This window comes from Trichechus manatus, unplaced genomic scaffold, assembly GCF_000243295.1.
Source record: "Trichechus manatus latirostris isolate Lorelei unplaced genomic scaffold, TriManLat1.0 scaffold00133, whole genome shotgun sequence".
NCBI classification, from domain to species: Eukaryota; Metazoa; Chordata; class Mammalia; order Sirenia; family Trichechidae; genus Trichechus; species Trichechus manatus.
The window spans coordinates 5,043,492-5,062,275 of record NW_004444069.1 but is presented as its reverse complement, the minus strand read 5'-3'; the positions used below and the strand labels follow the sequence as shown (position 1 = coordinate 5,062,275).

Here is an 18,784-nt window from a genome sequence, read left to right as displayed (position 1 = left end):
TTTTTGCTTAATTTAATCCCAAAATTTTTGTTTCTTAGTCAAAGTAAAACAAACACTGTGGACTCCATAGGCCCTCACCTTTCCAATGCTTTGGAAACCTAAGCTTGGGAAGAAAGATGCTAGAAGTTAAGGAAGAAAAGCAGTTTTTACAGCTGACCAGAAGAAATACTAAATTCAATGCACGTTTGAATATTTCTATGCAAGGCAGTATGGGAAATATGAAAATGTATTACATTAAGTTCTCACATTCACAAACCAAGAGGGCCATGGAGAAAATACAAACGTAACTGTATTAAAATACGAAGTGATCATCTCAGCCCTCTCTTCGGGTGGGGGAAATGTTACAGAGCTAACTTTTTAACGGCCTATCAGATCTTTCTAGATCACAATGGCAAAGTCACTCCACCTACTGCTCATTTTTTATTTGCTGGACCACCGTGGGATATTACCTACTGTTTAGTACTTTGAGAAATTCCCCTCCCAAATCATTCATAGTTCGCACGAATCCATCAAATCCCGTAGATGGAAAGGGAGAGATACGTAGTCTTAATAACAAGTACTAGAGAATGAATTAACAGCGGGAAAGCATAAGGAGATATCCCTGGCACAGAGGAAGAATACTTAAGTATTGGCTATAATTTAAGGAAAATGAACCTTCCTTTCAGCTACTTTGTCTCATCCTCAATGTCAGGCCAGCTCATCAAGGTGAAAGCGGCAGGGTCACCTTGGGCTTGGCACGCGTGGGGCGCGCTGCGCGCAGGCGCAGGCTGGCGCACGTGGCGGCGGGCCTCGCTGCGGTCAGGTCCACGTTGTGGGGGTCGTGCGCCCCGCGCGGCCACTCAACGCCTCAACTCCTGGGCACCGAGTTCCGCGGTGGGGGAGACCCGGGGGACAGCCTCCGAAAGGGTGTACCGCGAAGGTCGTCACCAAGGTCGTGGCCGGACGTGCGGCCTGCAGCAGGAACTACGCCGAGTGCGTGCGAGACTCGGAGTACGTGCCGGCGCCCCGAGCCCTCATGCCCGCCGCTCCCGGGCCTCGGCTCCCCAGGTCCCCGCTCTCCTCAGGGGGTACCCACGGGCAGGGGGGCTTGCCACGATCCGGGTACAGCCACTGGGGAGTCAGGTCCCCGGGGTCCCCAACACGGCCCCGCGTCCCCAAGTCGTCGCCCCCAATTCGAGGTCGCTGCTGCAGCCGTAGTCCTGCCTCTGCCCGGGAGGCGAAGGCCCGAGGGACGGCGCACTTAGCCAATGGCGAGGCGGCGCGGAGGGGGCCGGCCCGGGAGGCGGGAAGTGGGCGGTGCCTCCCGGGCTAGGCAGGAAGTTGGGGGAGGTGGCTAGGAGAGGATCCCGGTGAGTCGGCACGTCGGCAAGTCTTTGGCCTAACCCTCGCGTTGGTGTGTGCGGCTCTCACCGCTGCTTTCCTGGGCAACGAGAACCGGCGGCTAGGTAAGGACTCCCGCCGAGGGAGCTCTCGGGCAGGTGGCGCGTGGATTTTCCTCGGCCAAGCTTGTAGGAGCTCCCTTCCCTCAGAGACGTGGCGTGCCCGTGGGCTCGGGTGCGGACGGGACCGATCGGCATGTGCGCGCCGACTTCCAGCCGCCCTCTCCGGCGAGTGTCTCGGCGCACGCCGCAGATCGAGCTCAGTCCGCTCCCGGATGCTCAAAGTCCCGCGGTGTGCCCTGGCAGGACCCAGTGTTCTTCCTGCGGCCCAGAGGCGGGGGCGCGGCGCCAGGCGCATGTGTAAGGGTCCGGATTTCTTTCGAGGGAGAAGGTACTGATCAACATGTGATTACGGAGTCAAAGGGCCAAATAGCTGTACTTGGAGAGTCCGGACTAGAACACACAAGCCGTTTATGATAACTGGCGTCGTGGGTGGAAGATGCTTTTCTATCAGTAGCCAAGTAAAGGTTTTTGGGGAGGGAGACAGACTTACCCTGGGTGATAATTAAAGCCAGGCTCTTTCTAAAATGGAGGAAGGGGCAGGGGGAAGAAAAGATGCCCAGAAAGCTGCAGTTCCCCCTCTCCCCACCAGTGGCCCCTGCGTCCCACTGGTGGCTCAGGGCCTGAAGCTCGGCGTCTGGGTGTCCAGCCCATCGCCGCTCCGTAATAAGAAATGGCTTATATAACTTCTAGAAGGTGCTTATTGAGGAAACTGCAGCAGTGCCGGTGGATAATTGGGAAGCCTCAGGCGACCTCGCCCAAGTCATGCAAGAACTGTGCCCCGCTCCCCGACTTAGTCCCTGAGGGGGCCCTCATGTGGCATGAAAAGTGTTTTGTTTTTTCCTTTTTAAAAAAAAACTTCTTGTTTCCTCTGCACTGCGGTCTGACTACTGGGAGGTGTGTTCCTTTGGTTGACTTGCTCCAGGTCACTGCCCGGTCCACTCGTTCTGCGCCTGATACGGGGTTCAGTCCAGACAGAAGTGATCACGAGCAGGTTTGGTCTCTTCTGTCTGTGCTCCCTGAACTTCAGTTACTTCGGAGAATGGCTTTTCTACAAATTTAAAGATGTGTTACGTTTTATTTGCACGTCAGGAAATGAGTTAATTACCTTGTCACTGAAATTAGATCTTAACAACTGTACGCTGCAGTACTGTATTAAAGAGGTGTTTAAAAGTGTGCTTAAAATCTACGGTGACAAGGCATATCAGTGGTTGCCTGGGAGTGAGGGAATTGATGGCCAACTGAATGAAGAAACGTCTTCAGGATGGTGGAAATGTTACACAGGTGTATAATTTGTCAAAACTCAGTCAAACTGCACACTTAAAATGGGCATATTTTATTGTATGTAAATTATTCCTCAAGTTGACTAAAATTTAAAAACTCAAAAATACGTTTAAACAAATTTGCCCTTTTGGATGATAGTACATAAAATCTAGATACTTTTTTAATTGGCTAATGAATAAATCTCCATTGTTACACAGAAGGGACTTCAGTATGTAATTTTGAAACTCAAAAACATATGATGCCAATTGCTACTTCAGAACATTCCAGAGAAGATGTTGGAAGGAAGCCCAGCTAGATAATGGTTTCTGAATACTAATTCATTTCTTCTTATCCACTTCAGTTGTTTAAGTTGTTGAGTTTCTTTCGTAGCCCCTGAGGGGAAAAGTAAGAAAGAGACTTCCTTTGGGGACTTGCTATTTGCTCTTTGTGGCTGCAGTTCCTTTTGGTTGTTTTTTCGGGTGTGGTTTCAAAGGAAGCCCCTTCCCTTGGAGTATCCTGGCGTTCAAAGATAGAATCTTTCTTCTATTTACAGGTCATAACATTTCAGAATTGAGTTTTTTTTTAAAGGGGTAAAATGCTAATTAGAAGTCATTATTAATGTGTCCTATATAAAGACCCAGATACTATGAAGTTCAAAAGGCCCATAAAGTGACGGTAACAAAGAGCCCAGACCAAGGAGCTCATCATTCCTGAACTCCAAACTCAACATTGCAATGGGGTATCGATTGAACATTGTACTCCTACCTGAAACACTGAATTTAATGAGTTATGCCCTAAGCTTTTAATTCATTATTCCACTATAAGCCTGGTCTTTCTCCTGTGCCCCCACCTTTTTTTTTTTTCTTTTTTTGGCCCTGGCCTAGGTGGTTTTTCTTGTGAGCTTCATGCCCTTTCTTCCTTTGCTCTTTGCTCTTGACTTGACCCTTTTCCATTCCCATGCCAAGCCTCATTGTTAACTATCAACCATCACCAGTTTCAAACTCCTCTCACCCATTCTGCATCCACCACATTTGTCTTTCTAGGTAGATTTGGTTTCTCCCTGGTGTGCACATTTTTTGGCCGCCTTTGCTCTGCTTACAGGACGAGACCTGAACTGCTGGGTTTCGGGCCTTCCAAAGCTGAGGCCAACCTACCTTTCTAGGAGCAATGACTGCTGCTTTCCAGCAGACATTTTTTTCTACTCCAGCTAGCCTTCCTACCTACAATATTTAGTCCAGTGCAGCCACCTTCTAGTCCAGGAAGCCTCAGAGGCAATCCCTTGAATGAATGAGTAATGGGCGCATTCTGGTTTATGGAAAATATGTACTGTGTTTCCCCTACAGAAATTCACCATGTCTATTCTCAAGATTCACGCCAGAGAGATCTTCGACTCCCGTGGAAATCCCACTGTTGAGGTTGATCTTTACACCGCAAAAGGTATGTGCTACATGGTTTCTTATTTTTACCAGGCTAAAAAGAAAACCACTGCCATCAAGTTGGTTCAGACTCATAGCAACCCTATAGGTCAGAGTAGAACTGCCCCATAGGGTTTCTGTGGCTGTAATCTTTACGGAAGCAGGCTACTGTATCTTTCTGCAGCGGAGTGGCCCTCAAATTTGAACCGCTGACCTTCTGGTTAGCAACTGAGCACTTGAACCACTGTGCAACCAGGGCTCCTACTGGGCTGTAAGTCCCCCTAAAGGAGCACTGGTGGGGAAGTGGTTAAAGTGCTCGGCTGATAAGTGAAAGGTCGGCAGTTGGAACCCACCAGCTGCTCCACGGGAGAACGATGTGGCAATCTGCTTCCGTAAAGATTTCAGCCTTGGAAACTGTATGGGGCCCTTCTACGCTGTCAGAATCGACTCAACAGCAATGGGGATTTTTTTTTGGGTAAGTCCCCCTAGGAGGAGTTTTCCCATGTGAAAAAAAGAAGAGTAGAGACTCTTACAAGCTCCGTCCTTTTTTTTTTTTAGTTTCAGAAGAAAATTCAGCCCTCTGTAGCCCTGTGTTCTCTACAGCAGTGTCTGGGGGAGATTGAGAAGTAGCTTCAGGCAGAATCACCGGTGGTGCTGAGCTCACCAAGGCCTGCCAGTCAGGGCTGAGTCACAGTGAGTCACAAGGCTGCTCACCATCCCCACCCATCCCACTTAAACAGGAAAAGAAGAATTCTGAGTAGACTCGCTGTGGTGAGCACACATAGCGAAGTTTCTTCTGAGCATGTGCTCTGTGGCTAATGCCATGGGTTCTCAAAGGAGCTGAGAATTTCCCTTCATCTGCTGAGACTGCCCTGCTTAGTCCGGGGGTGGAACTTTCCATGTGGGAATTAATGGACTTAAATGAGCAAACAGAAAAGACCTGTACATTAGAAGATTTCAGGAGGGGAGCATATCTAAACATGAAAGAAAATGATATTTTATTTGGAACACTTTAAAATGACTAAATTAATATTCCTTGAAATTTAAGTAAATGGAACTGTCTTGTTCATTTATCTTAATCCTTTTAAAAAAAAAAAAAAAAAAACATGAAGGGTGGATTTGTTAAGAGCCTTTCACCGCTTCCTCACTGACCTGGTGCCTGATTGGTACGTAGGCAGCTGGTGCATGTTCTGAGAAGAATGTGTGTCCTTATCACAGACAATCACCCCAGTGACACAGGCGACTAACAGGTCATTTGGTTGATACCTGATTGGTTTTTCCCTCTTTGTTCATTTGCCTTAACGTCCCTCCTCCTCACCAGCTTTCACACGCCTTGGATGGAGCAGTTCCTTACGCTTCAGAGTCGGTTCAGATGGTTGCCTACACTCCCTGCTCCCCTAAACTTGTCTACTTTATGTAATCCGCTATCCGCAATGCCTTTCTTTGCACTGTCTGTCCTTCTGCCTTCTCCAAGGTTTGCCATTTTCATGGTCCATAGGGTAGCTTTAGCCAGATGGCTGGTTTCTATTTCTGCAAGACTACGTGATTCAATGCTTAATTGTGTCGAATATTATTAAACTTTGTAACTTTTATTGCCTTTATTCTCTACTCCCCTAAGCCATCTTGTTTTCTGGCTTCCTGTTGTGCAGGGAACCCCCAAAATAGTACTTAGCACTGTCCAGACTGAAACAAACAGGCTGCAGAGATTGCTCTGTGAGCACTTGAGCCAACACTTTCAAGACTCGAAAGCTGGCAGCCTGATTTCAGGGCTGCCTAAGGGCAATGCAGCAACAGTACTCGAGTGTTCCACTGTTCATGGGGCAGCTACTGCCCACACATGGTCATTGACCACTTGACAGGTGGTGTATGAAGCATGAAGTATACACTGGATTTTGAAGACTTAGTATGAAAAATAGAATGTAAGCTATCCCATAATATTTGTATCTCCCACGTGTTGAAATGATAATATTTTGGATATACTGGGTTAAATAAATTTATTTTCCCTGCGTGTTTTTGCTTTTTAACATAGCTCCTAGAACATCTTAAGTTTCAAATCACATAAGAGGCTCGCGTTGTAGCTCGTTGGACAGTGCTGCCCAGGTGTGGTCTGCAGAGCAGCTGCAGGCCACCCACTGCAAGCTCACCAGAGGTGCGGACTCTGGCCTCCTGTATCAAGATCTGCAGGTGATGTGTACACTCTAGAGAATTTGAGAAGCCCTGCTCTGGAGCATTTCCATTAAACTTGAGAAATTCATCAGCTTTGCAGTTGGGTCTGCATCGCAGAATGGTAGAAATGTGAAGTGCGGGAAGAGCAGACCGCTTGAGTCAGTTGGTAGAAGGAAATAACAGTGTTTCCTAAGGACGGATGCCATCTGTGAGTGGGAGAGGAACTTGGGCAGATGCTCTGACTGTATTTCTTAATCAATACTATTTTTTTCTTTCTTCTCTCTTTCAACTTCCAGGTCTCTTCAGAGCTGCCGTACCCAGTGGTGCCTCAACTGGTATCTATGAGGCCCTGGAGCTCCGGGACAATGATAAGACCCGGTATATGGGGAAAGGTAAGAGTTGGACCCATAGCTGCCTCTATGGAGGATGGCTGCAGGGCAGCTTCTATGCCTCCACTCCCTCTTCTGGCCTTTTCACAGCCTGTGACCTCAGGGCCAAGGGCTTCAGTACTTGTTCCTTTGCAGTTTGTCTTCAGTCTCCTTCATAATTAGGCCAGGGAACCTAAGAATGAGAAGAGGGCCTGTTATCTGATAGTAAAGAAAAGCCTCTCCTTCTCTCCAGAGGGCTCTGGGGGTCTTCCAGGCCTTCTGCCTTCTTCAGGGGTCTAGTCTCATGGAAAGGAAGTGTCTAAGGAAGGTCTAGTAGTGGTTTACCACTCTGGTGACCTACAGGTCAGTTCTAGTTTGATCTGTTGACCAATTCACAAAAGCACTACTTTGTGGCAAAACCAGCCGCTGGTGGGCTAATTTTCATGTTGACTTTTTACTGTATTTATAACTTTCATTTTTCTATAGATAGAACCTGTATGGCTAAATGACAGAAGGCAGATGGTGCTAGAGCATGCATTTTCAACAGGGATGATGTTAGATACTTCAATATTTTGTAGCTCTCCAGAGGTACCAATATCTGTGATATGAAAATTTCATGATGGGGTGATTAGGAAGAAAGTCTAAAAAGGCTTGCACTGGGGTGGGGTCAGTAATAAGGCTGAGAAATGCCGGAATAGGGTTTCAGTATTTGTGCTGTAGGAAGGTTGTGTAAAATGATAACTTATCCTACTGTAAGGACTACAAAGCACTTTCCCATACATTATCATTGCTTATAGCCTACCTGGGCCTTTGTCTAAAGCAGGAGAGCGCTGTGCCTTGACTGTAATAAATACTTAGCAAGAAATAAACTCATGGTCCCGAAAATATTCTCCCCTGCCTTCCTGTTTTCTCTCTTTCTTTCACTCAGAGTTCTTCATAGCCTGTTCTCTTCTGAGTCTTTTCTTTTTTCCTTCTCTGTCAATCTCTACTGGTCAGGTGTCTCCAGACCCGTTAAGTATATTAATGAGTTCCTGGCGCCAGCCTTGTGCACCCAGGTAATACGTGGGACATCCTTTCCGTCTTTCTGCAGCTGGAGTCTCCAGTGCATGGCCTTGCAAACTAACTTCCTTCAGACATTTCTGAGGTGGTTGCTCTGTGTTTGCATCTAACCCATTGGGGTCCTAGGTCAGAGCACTCAGATTGGGCCAGAAAGTCCTCTGATTCTGGGGGGGAAGAGGGAGATGGGGACTTTAATGAGATACCGTTGAAGGTCCTCTGGTGGCTTCTGAATATCTGGTTAGCATCTTCAATAAGTCTCTCCAGCAATGTTGCTCAAGCCTGTTTTTTAATTAATGTCAGTAATTTGATGTGATTGTTCCTTCTAGGTGTCTCAAAGGCTGTTGAGTACATCAATAAAAGTATTGCTCCTGCCCTGGTTAGCAAGGTAGGAGCCTGCCTGCTAATAACTAATGTATATTAATGTCATTAGAGCATTTCCCAGGTCAGTGGGCTTCCTGTTTATTGAAGAGCTTACTCTGAGAGCTAAAGGAGCCAGGTGGATTCCCTGTCCAAATGCATGAGAATAGTTTCACTTTTTCTAACCCACCCCCCGTCTGTGTGTCCACGTCTAATAATGCATGGAATTGGATCAGAGGGGCAGGACACTGTCTTAGAGCACTGACGCTTCCCCTCAGCTGTCTTGACATTTGGGAGGTGAAGATCCAAAAGTTTTGAGAGTATCTCTGTCAGGGGAATTGAGTTAGTATCCATGGTGATGGGCTCATTTTTCATGAACTGTGGAGTTATTTACTATATTTTTACTGACATTTTTTTAACAGAATCTTTTTAAGTAAAATTTTACTTAGAACCACTATATATATGGTAAACAGATCAAAATGGAGCTACTGTAGTTAAAGTAGGACTGGCACACCCTACAGCCCTTTCCTCGGTAACTCTCTGTGATGCTTCCCGAAAAGGGAATGATTTGAAAACTCCTGTCTAGAGAAGCTTTCTCAAGTTCGAACACAGCCACAGCCTGGTTCTGTGCTTCCTAGGATTCATCCTGTCACCAAAGGCAAATGGGTCCTCGTTGGTTGTCTCCCTCCCCTGCTTATTTATTTTAGCCTGGCCTTTGTGGCACTCTAATTGATCCCTGCCCGATTAGTCCCCAGACTAGTTCCTCATTACTGCTCTAGGGCGTACACCATCCACCCCAGCCTCTGGGCACCTGCATACACACCATGTTCTTCCCCACACCCTCACATGGCATGACTAGCATCATGAATAGGGCTTTTGTTTGCTTTTTTTTCCCCTTGGGGGAATCGTTCAACTGAACTGTCAGTGAGGATTCACCTCTGAAGCCATCTGCTTGTGTGACTTTATTTTTTCCAAAGATGCCTTGTTAAAAAAGTAAAGGACTCCAAATTGTTAACCTGGCATGGGAAGGGGAGTTATGGGTACTTTTCTTTTCATATTTTAGTTTTTATCTAAAGGACATTATGTAAAATAATAATTGTGTGATTTAACTATAAAGTTTTTAAAGTGATGCCAACTTTTATAGAAAAAAATTATCTTGAGCTAGTTTTCGAGACTTAACACCAGTTTCAGTATTTTCATCTCACCAAAAATATTCATTTTGATCAATCATCAAACATGCTAAATGATTTTTGGCTACTTGCAAAAATCATCTCTCCAATGAGAGGATGGCAATGTGCCGTCATTGGGGAGAGCCCAAAGTGGCGGCAGATGGTTGAAGGGCACACCACACTTGAGCGAATGATGAGAGTGAATACTGTATTTTTATGTATTTATTCATTTGTTGTCCCAAAAGTCACATTAATCTGTTGCCATAGAGTCGATTCCGACTCGTAGCGACCCTATAGGACAAAGTAAACCTGCCCCGTAGGGTTTCCAAGGAGTGGCTGGTGGGTTCAAACCGACAACCTTTCAGTTAGCAGCTGAGAGCTTTAACTACTGTGCCAGCAGGGCTCCAAAGTCACATTACTTGGTAGTAATACCTTACGTAGCGTGTACTAGCCAGTGTTGTTTTATGTATAATGTAGCTTTGAACTCTGTCAGGGGACTGTAATCCCCTTCATGACACAAGGACCTTGTCTTGTGCCTTCCTTATGTGTTTGATCGTTGGCTCCCTAGTGCTTAGAGCGATGCCTAACACCCTTGAGGTCTCCCTGTTGCTCTCCCTTGTTTTCGTTTTTTTTCCCCTTTTGTGCCTGTAAAACAAATGTGTAATCCAGAGCTGATTGTGACTTTGCCCAGTTCATAAGGTATTATAGACTCTGACAGGAGTGCAAAGGTAATGCAGATAGAGTGGCCCTAAGTCCCTCCCAAGAGGCTTACCTTCTCTTCTGCCTTGTAGAAACTGAATGTTGTGGAACAGGAGAAGATCGACAAACTGATGATAGAGATGGATGGAACTGAGAATAAATGTGAGTGGCCTGAGGGAATTAAGTTTCAGGAGCATCACCAGGTGACAGCAGCATGTCTAGGGTTACTCAAAAGAGGTTTGCCCTTTATAGTCAGGCACTTTCTGGAATTTGCTATAGTTCCATTAACCAGAAAAAGGGCTTTCTCTTAGGGGGGAAACCAGGTGGGTCCACATGGAATGCTATTTGCATCTTAGCTTGGACACTGAAAGTAAGATCTGAGGAGGAGAAAGAGGTCAGAGTACAGTCAAAGATACAGCCCAGAGTAGTGGGACTTTCAGGGGAGAGGCCAGTAGGAGAAAGCAGGGAGAGTGAGAAATGCCATCATTTAACGCTCTTGTTCTGTTCTAGCGAAATTCGGTGCAAATGCCATTTTGGGCGTGTCCCTTGCTGTCTGCAAGGCTGGAGCTGTTGAGAAGGGGGTGCCCCTGTACCGTCACATTGCTGACCTGGCTGGCAATTCCGAAGTCATCCTGCCAGTTCCTGTGAGTTGCTTATTTGAACTTACCAGGTGGGGAGTTGAGGTGTTAGCAGGGGGCCCCAAGACCTCCCATGTCTTGATCTCTTCCACGTGTGCCTCTCCCAGCACAGCGGATAAGGGTGGCTCTGGCAGGCCCAGCCTCAAACACCTTCTCTGCCACTTGGCTAGGAGTGACCTTGGACAGGTGACTCAACTTCCCTGGGCTCCAGGTCCTTCGTTTGTGATGGGGGATGATAACCATACTTACCTCATTAGGGTGAGAGCAGCATTAGCTGACATAACAGCAGGTGCTTAGAACAGTACACGCTCATCATGATGACTGGATTACTGTTATCCAGAGAGCTGGGGAGCCTTTCGTGGCCACACCTGGCCTCACAAATGCTCCTCCGAAGACCGAGGGTCAGGCCCATCTGTGAGCTGTGTAATTGGGCAGGAGGAACTCGCTGTTCCATGGGGTTCTTTGGACTGGGTGCTGAACCTTCTCCTTTCTGCCTCTTCCCAGGCTTTCAATGTGATCAATGGTGGCTCTCATGCTGGCAACAAGCTGGCCATGCAGGAGTTCATGATCCTGCCCGTCGGAGCAGCAAACTTCAAGGAGGCTATGCGCATCGGAGCTGAAGTTTACCACAACCTGAAGAATGTCATCAAGGAGAAGTACGGCAAGGATGCCACCAACGTGGGGGATGAAGGCGGATTTGCCCCTAACATCCTGGAAAACAAAGAAGGTACAGGCTCTGTGTGGAGTCCCGAAGTTCTGCCAGCCCACAGCACTGTCACCACTCTCTCCAGATGGATCTTGTCCACACACTGCTTTGGGGACAATGGTCTTTCTAACTTCTTTTGATCATTGAGTATAAAAGTGCAAGTCTGTAGACAGGGTCTTGGGGAGGGAAATGGGAGCTACCACTTCATTGTTTACAACGAATAATAAGGAATTTCTTTGTTAATTTGACTTGTAAATGACGAGAGAGGCGATTTATTCCTCTCAACATTCGTGCTCCATCTTGCAACTGGAAAGAGTTGAAATCATCTGTACATGGAGATGATTCAGCTGTTCAGGGCTGTGGTCAATAACTGCCTGCAGTCAGATCTAAACAGGCCTTTGCTCTGTTTTGCCTTCTGCTTTGACTCCTTTGGGCAAGAGTTAAATGTGAGAATTGAGGAGAAAGTCACAGCACGGGAATTCACTGGTGAGGTTTGTGATTTAAAAGGAGAAATAGTGCTCAAGCGTATTCCTGTTGTCTTAAAGGGCAACTAACAAAAGAACGAAAATCTCCATTCTGCTCTTCAGTTCAGTCATGTGAAATTGCTGATAGTCAGCCATTTTTGACCTGGGATAATAGCACTTTGACCTGGTTTAACCCAGTGGCTTGGGAATCTGGTGTGAGACTAGAGCCAGGTGTCTTTGTCCATTACTCATCTGGGCAGGGCAACACTGCCCTGTAAGGTGAACCCTGAGGCTGAAACCAGAAAGCAGAGCTTTGCGCAAGTCCTCCCTGTCCAGAGCTCCCCTTCCAAGGGCTTGCTCTTGGCTTCCAGCCTTGGCTATTTAAAGCCTGTTCCTCGGGACACCTGATCTCAGCTGATCACTGTAACTGTATCTTGGCCAACACATCTCATCCTGGGTGCTAAATTTGGGAGCATTTGTCAGTGAGAAAGACTTTCATTCGAGTTGATATTGAATTCTCCACTTGCTGATGCACTGGGAGCCATGACCAATAGTTTCTTGCCCCAAAGTAGAAAGAATAACTTGATGACTCAAACTGATGGTAGGGGCGGAGTATCCCTCGCTCTTCCTGTTACAGTGCCCGTTTGGCAGCCGTTAAGGGGAGATTTTATCTTTACCTGCCTGCTTTCTAAACATGTGGCCACCTTCCCTTTCCAGCCCTGGAGCTGCTTAAGAATGCGATTGGGAAAGCTGGTTACTCTGACAAGGTGGTGATCGGCATGGACGTAGCTGCCTCGGAGTTCTTCCGGTCTGGGAAGTATGACCTGGACTTCAAGTCTCCTGATGACCCCAGCAGATACATCTCACCTGATCAACTGGCAGACCTGTACAAGTCCTTCATCAAGGACTACCCAGGTGAGTGCTCCACAGGCCCACTGACTCGTAACCATGCAGCTGAAGCATTGGGCTAATCGCTGCTGGTCACAGGGATGAGATGGGGGTGGGGGGCTGTCGGGGGCTTCTCTGGTGATACAGCACACAGTGCATGTGGGGCCTCACTGAGGCTTCGGGTGCAGCAGGGGAGTCAGGAAGTAGCTCTTCAGGTGCTGGCAACACCATCTTTTGATAAGTTACTTACAAGATATGGCTACTTTTCTGTCACCATCACAGCAACTGCCCCTTGTTATGCTTACTGTGAGCTGAGCGCTGTTGTAGGCTCTGCGCATTATTTAATGTGCCCAGGTTAGGGACTGTTACTACCATTGCACAGGACAGGAAACGGGGGCAGTGAGCGGTTTAATAACTTGCCGAGGGCAGGCAGCAAATGGGGAAGCAAGAATTCAGGCCAGGAAGTCTCATCCCAGAGTCCCTGCATTTAACCATTATGGTAAATAACTTGCTCAAAGTTGAGCCAAGACTCATACTCAGGTCTTCAAACTTCTCAGTCTACAGCTCTGTTCTTATTCTCTATGTCAATAAACCCAAACCACCCTGGACAGGTAAGTATCTCTTTTTTAAAAATTTAGGGCCCCCAGGGTAGTGGGTGACTTGTGCCCAGCTGCAGGAGCAGGTTGGCAGGGGAAAAGTTTCCAGGAGATGAGTTAGGGAGCTGTTACTAGCTTACGTAGGTGCTAGCATGTGAGGCCAGGTGGGCAGCAAGTCAGGAAGGAAATGAGGCCACATGGGTATTGGAGTGCAGCATACCTGAAGGGTCACACTTTGATGAGACATGTCTTCTTTCCTCAGTGGTATCTATCGAAGACCCCTTTGACCAGGATGACTGGGAAGCTTGGGCCAAGTTCACCGCCAGTTCAGGGATCCAGGTGGTGGGAGATGATCTCACAGTGACCAACCCAAAGCGAATTGCCAAGGCTGTGAGCGAGAAGTCATGCAACTGTCTCCTGCTCAAAGTGAACCAGATCGGTTCCGTGACCGAGTCTCTTCAGGCGTAAGTGCCCCCTCAGGATAGCGGCTTCATGAAGAACAAGATTTTTCCAGGGTTAGGGAGTCCTGTGATGGGAACTTAGGATACCCTGGAAGTAGCTTTTCAAGTAAGCTCCGTACTAAGGGCTAGAGTACTGAGCCCTTGTGACCTAATCATGACGACTTCACAGCCCTAGCCACGGACGATTTAATTGGAAGGGAATAAACGTCCACTCTTAATTTCACGTAACAGCGATTGTGAGGCTGGCGAGGACCAGGCAATGTTTTGTTCTCTTGTACATAGGGTCACTATGAGTCGAAACTGACTCGAGGGCACCTAACAACAACAGCTTCACATGGAGAACGTTATCATTTCTGATGCTCTGGAAGGCTCTGTCAGAGAAGACTGGTCTCCCCTCAAAGGAGGCGGAACCCAGTTTTTCAAACATGACTAGAGGGCTGACAAGGTCCTAGGGGCTGTGTGTGTTCGGGGGTGTTCCTTGTATGGCTTGGCCCTTCCTGATTATTTTCCCAAGTTCTGTGCTCCCAACAAAGCCCAGAAGTGGAGCACCTCAGCTCTCCCTCATGCCCCTCTTGATTCAGACCCTCCCAGGACTGATGAGTAATGGCGTCAGGAGGACTTCCTCAGGCAGCCAGGTTATCGGCCTGGTTATGGTACTTGGTAGAAGAGGCAGCTGTACCTGAGAAATGGAGTCATGCTGTCTGGATTTTTTTCTGACGTTTAGGTGCAAGCTGGCCCAGTCCAGCGGGTGGGGCGTCATGGTGTCTCATCGTTCTGGGGAGACTGAGGATACCTTCATTGCCGACCTGGTGGTGGGACTCTGCACTGGGCAGGTAAAGAACTACATGGAAGAAAAGGTGCCCTTACTTCTTCTCTCTGATCTCCACTTCCTGGGAAGACCCAAAACCTTCAGGTGGTGGGAGGTTCTTCTTAAGCTCGATGAAGCTCATCAGAAGTGGGCCTTGTGTTTGTTCATTCTTTCTTCTTTTCGTGTCCCATGTAGTTGCCATGGTTTACATGCCTGAACAGACTGGGGTCACAAACGCCTCCCCACTCCTTCCTAGAGTCTGGTCTTCCTTAAGTTGATGTCTCTCTGCCACAGCCCCCTCCCCCTGCCCCCGGAACACCCATGAAGATTCAATATCCTCTGCAAGCACATGTGACCTTTTTTCTCCTTCCAGATCAAGACAGGTGCACCTTGCCGATCTGAGCGCTTGGCCAAGTACAACCAGATCCTCAGGTAAAGAGGTGCACGTGATAACCACAGGCCTGTGACTCAGCCCAGGGCTCTGTGCTGAGTGTGTGGGCACCACCTTTGTAAGGGCTTCTGGCTGTACAGAGTGCACAGTTCAGGGTCCCTGAACCTTCTGCAAGCCAGCTGGCAGGGAACCTGAGCAGTTCTAGGTTGAGGCAGAGTTAGGTACAGTATCTTTACTACCTACAGTGCTTGGCAACCCCACTCCGAGTGTCCATCTGCCTGGATCCTCTTCCAAAAGCCTGCTTTGTACGGTGCTGCCATATATTGGTGGAAAGAGAGCAAAGGCTCCTCTTTGGACAATTTAACCTTAAATTTTTTAGAGCTAAAAAGAGCTATCTTGGTGGTGATCTAATTTAGTGTCCTTGTTTTGTGGTTAAGGAAACCAGGGCTCAAAGAGATGAAGAAACTTGCCCAAGGGTAAACAGCCAGGGTTACCCTGTTCAGGACCATTGGATGTTCTAACTGCCTGCTTTCCTGTCATGATGTCTCCTTGGGAAGCCCCTAAACACAGATTTGCTCCTTTTTTACTTTTTTCTAGTTTTCATAAGTTGTCCCACATTGAACCTGCGGCCATTGAGTTGATTCCGACTCACAGAGACCCTATAGGACAGAGTAGGGTTTCCAAGACTGTAATCTTTACAGAAGCAGACTGCCACGTCTTTGTCCCGTGGAGCGGCTTGTGGGTTCAAAACACCAAGCTTTTGGTTAGTAGCCAAGTGCTTAACCACTGTGACACCAGGGCTCTTTTGTCCCACATTAACCCCTCTTTAAAACTATCTTGAAACTTTTCAAGCATAAAAAAACAACAGTAGAATGTACTCCCTCATATCTGTCACACTCAGCTGTAACAGTTAGCAGTCTTCTTCCATTGTTTTCTCTTTACAGCCCACTTTCCTATTTTTGCTGGAGAATTTTAATGCAACTCCAGACACAATTTCACTTGTGAATACTTTAGTATATATCTCTTTCAGATAAAGACTTACACTTTAGCATAACCACTCTGCTATTATCTTGCCCAAGATTAATAGTAATCCTATAATATTAATACCAAGTCTATTCAGTCTCCTCCACTTGTCTCAAAATGCTTTTTTTGTTTGTTTATTTATTTATTTGATACTAGGATCCGAAAAGGTTCACACATTGTATCTTTTAATTTCCCCCTCCTTTTTTCACTATGCTATTTATTTGTTGAAGAAACTGGATTGGCTTTTCATTTAAAAAAAAAAAAGTATTAGGGTTTTTATATTCTAAGAAGTAGCAATCCTCTAACATTTCTCCTAGTTTGCCCTTCAATATATTGAGGGATGTGCAGGTGGAGAGGAGAGGGACAGATGGACAACAGCTTGCAGGGTGACTTGGGAGATGCAGGGAGCTCAATGCTCTTCTACTCCTGCTGTCTTAGTTGCTGGTTGAGTTGGACAAACTGGAAAAATTCTGGCTTCTCAGCTTCCTTGAGAACCCAGAACTTCCTGGTAGGAGTGGGCTGAGACTTTGACCAGATCGATGGGTGGGAAAACTTCCTACATTGAGATTTGACTTTTCTTCCTTTCCCTTTGTCTTTGTCCTTCTGCTTGCCAAGAATTGAAGAGGAGCTGGGCAGCAAGGCTAAGTTTGCCGGCCAGAAGTTCAGAAACCCCTTCGCCAACTAAGCTCTGGGCAGTTTAGCCCCCAGTCAGCTAGTTAGACCTCTGTTCCTGATGCAAATGGCAGCTCCAGGCTCAGACCAGGACTGCGGGGCCTTCGGTAGTTAACTCCCCTCTCAATCCTGGTGATGTTCTCACTGCGTCATTAGAGCTGCTATAGATGCCAAGCTTGACCATCTGGAACCCTGTTGGAAACCGTAGCTGTGTAATCCTGTGAGCAGCCCAAACCATTGTTTATCTCATCCTGCTTCCCACCAAGTATTGGGCCATGTATACTACAGTGTGATCCCCGAGGTGTCAGCAGGCAATGTCTTCAGTGGTTTTGTGTGCAAAATAAAGCATCTGTAGCCCATAAGAGTGCTCTCTCTGCGTTTGTATACAGTGCCATTCTGGGTTAGTGTGTCACTATGTGTCTGTCTTTTTGTGTGGACTAAATGTCCATCCATTTAGTGCTCATGGGGCATTGCGGGAGCGTGTACCCGAAGGCCGGTTTAGGCAAAAAGGTGGGAGAATGGTGGTATTGGGGGTGGTCTCAAAAGAAGCTGGCTCAAAACAGAAGGTCTGATTTGGGAGGCAGAGCATGGCTTCAAATTCTGACATCTTATTTGGAAGAAAATACAAATGCAGTGCTATTTCTGATAATCTCAAGGGCAGTGGCTTCAGGATGGCTGACTATAATTGTCCAAACTCAGGGGTTACAGGAGTCTTTGGACAAAGTGAAATTGGTTCTCTGTTCTAGGGGAAGCAGGTAAAAGAATGATTAAAAGGTGGCTCTGGAGAGTTAAGAGGGCATCTAAAGGGTCTTGGAACGCTGTTTAATTAAAATTAAGTTCAGCAGCCTTCAACTACTCAACAGCCACACGTAGCTAATGGGTGCCGTATTGGGGAGGCAGATGGCACAGTTGCAGGGGCATGCTAAGCACTGTGAAACAGTACTTTTATTTAAAAGTGAGAACACCATGGTTGCTCCCTGCCACTTGAAGAAGCCTGATATTTTATTAACGTATTTTTCTTTCCCTATAGTAACTTGATCTAAGTCCGTTGAATCCTGTATGTGTGTGTAATCAGAGCTGTGAAGCCCTCTCTGAGGACATCCTTGTTCATTGCTTTATTTCTCTGTCAGGCTTGAAACAGAGAAGCATAACCAGTAGGAGATACATACATTAAGAGATTTATTACAAGGAATTGGCCTAGGTGATTATGGGAGCCAGCTAAGCTAATCTGTAGTGCAGCCAGTCCAAAGGGCAGATGAGCAGCTGGACGGAACTCCACAGGCATGGGCCAAGCTGTTGTTTCACAAGTGGAATTTCTTCTCTTGGAGAAACCTTAGCCCTGCTTTTAACACCTCCAGCTGATGGAGTCAGGCTCACCAGATTATCCAGGATAATCTCTTATTTAAAGCCAACTGATCAGTGGCTTTATTACCTCTGCAGAATAGCTCCACAGTAATAAATACCTAGATTAATATTTGATTAAATAACTGGAGACTAGTCAAGGTGACACATCACAAAGGCCGCCCAGTACACCTCTTGTTAACTTGATGCCCACACACATCTCCTTACACCATACATAACCTCCAAATAATGACAATAACAAAGTCAGACCTTCCCCTAACATGATAAGCTGTCTTTGTCTGTACGAAAGCATGCTAACCCTTTCCAGATTTTAATGACTAGTTTCTCTGAAAATCGACTCTGGAGGGGAGCTGGGTTGGCAGTCTTACTGTTATGTTTATGACAACATGTCATGGATAATAACGTGACAATATGTGTTTTACAGGTTTATCCCAACTTTCAAGCAGCAAGTTTAATTTTTAATTAAATACTTTAAAATTTGGTTTAACGTCAGCATTTCCTGACACTTAGCTCTTAAAACAATGACTGGCAGATAAAGACAGTTAACACTCTAGGAGTTGGAAGGCAGGTGTAGGTAGGAACCCTTTCATATTTGCTGGACCCTGAAAAGGCTGCCAAGCTGGCTGGTGGCATTTCTGTTGCACGTGGGTCTGAGTGTCTTGCCACACTGGCCTTGGGCACACAGAGGCCCCAGGTAAGGAAAGCTGGCTGTGGCTGAACTTCCTGTTTTCCGGGGACCCTCTCTGAAGCAGAACAGGCAACATTAAGTTTCCAGAAAGGCATTCTTAGTGAAACATTTAAGATGGTCCTGAGATGTTAAATATGCCTTTGGACCACATC

General features: G+C 46.8%; 1 protein-coding gene across 1 annotated transcript; it reads left to right on the top strand.

The window, feature by feature from the left end:
- The first annotated feature begins 1,320 nt into the window (after positions 1–1,320).
- Positions 1,321–16,944, top strand: ENO1 (enolase 1). The gene is made up of 12 exons (XM_004385135.2): positions 1,321–1,445; positions 4,046–4,139; positions 6,580–6,675; positions 8,037–8,095; positions 10,028–10,097; positions 10,446–10,579; positions 11,078–11,300; positions 12,461–12,658; positions 13,490–13,691; positions 14,413–14,521; positions 14,870–14,928; positions 16,526–16,944. Exons 2-12 carry the CDS (start codon positions 4,055–4,057, stop codon positions 16,593–16,595), a joined length of 1,305 nt encoding a protein of 434 aa, XP_004385192.1. The 5' UTR covers positions 1,321–1,445; positions 4,046–4,054; the 3' UTR covers positions 16,596–16,944.
- The last annotated feature ends 1,840 nt before the right edge of the window (positions 16,945–18,784 follow it).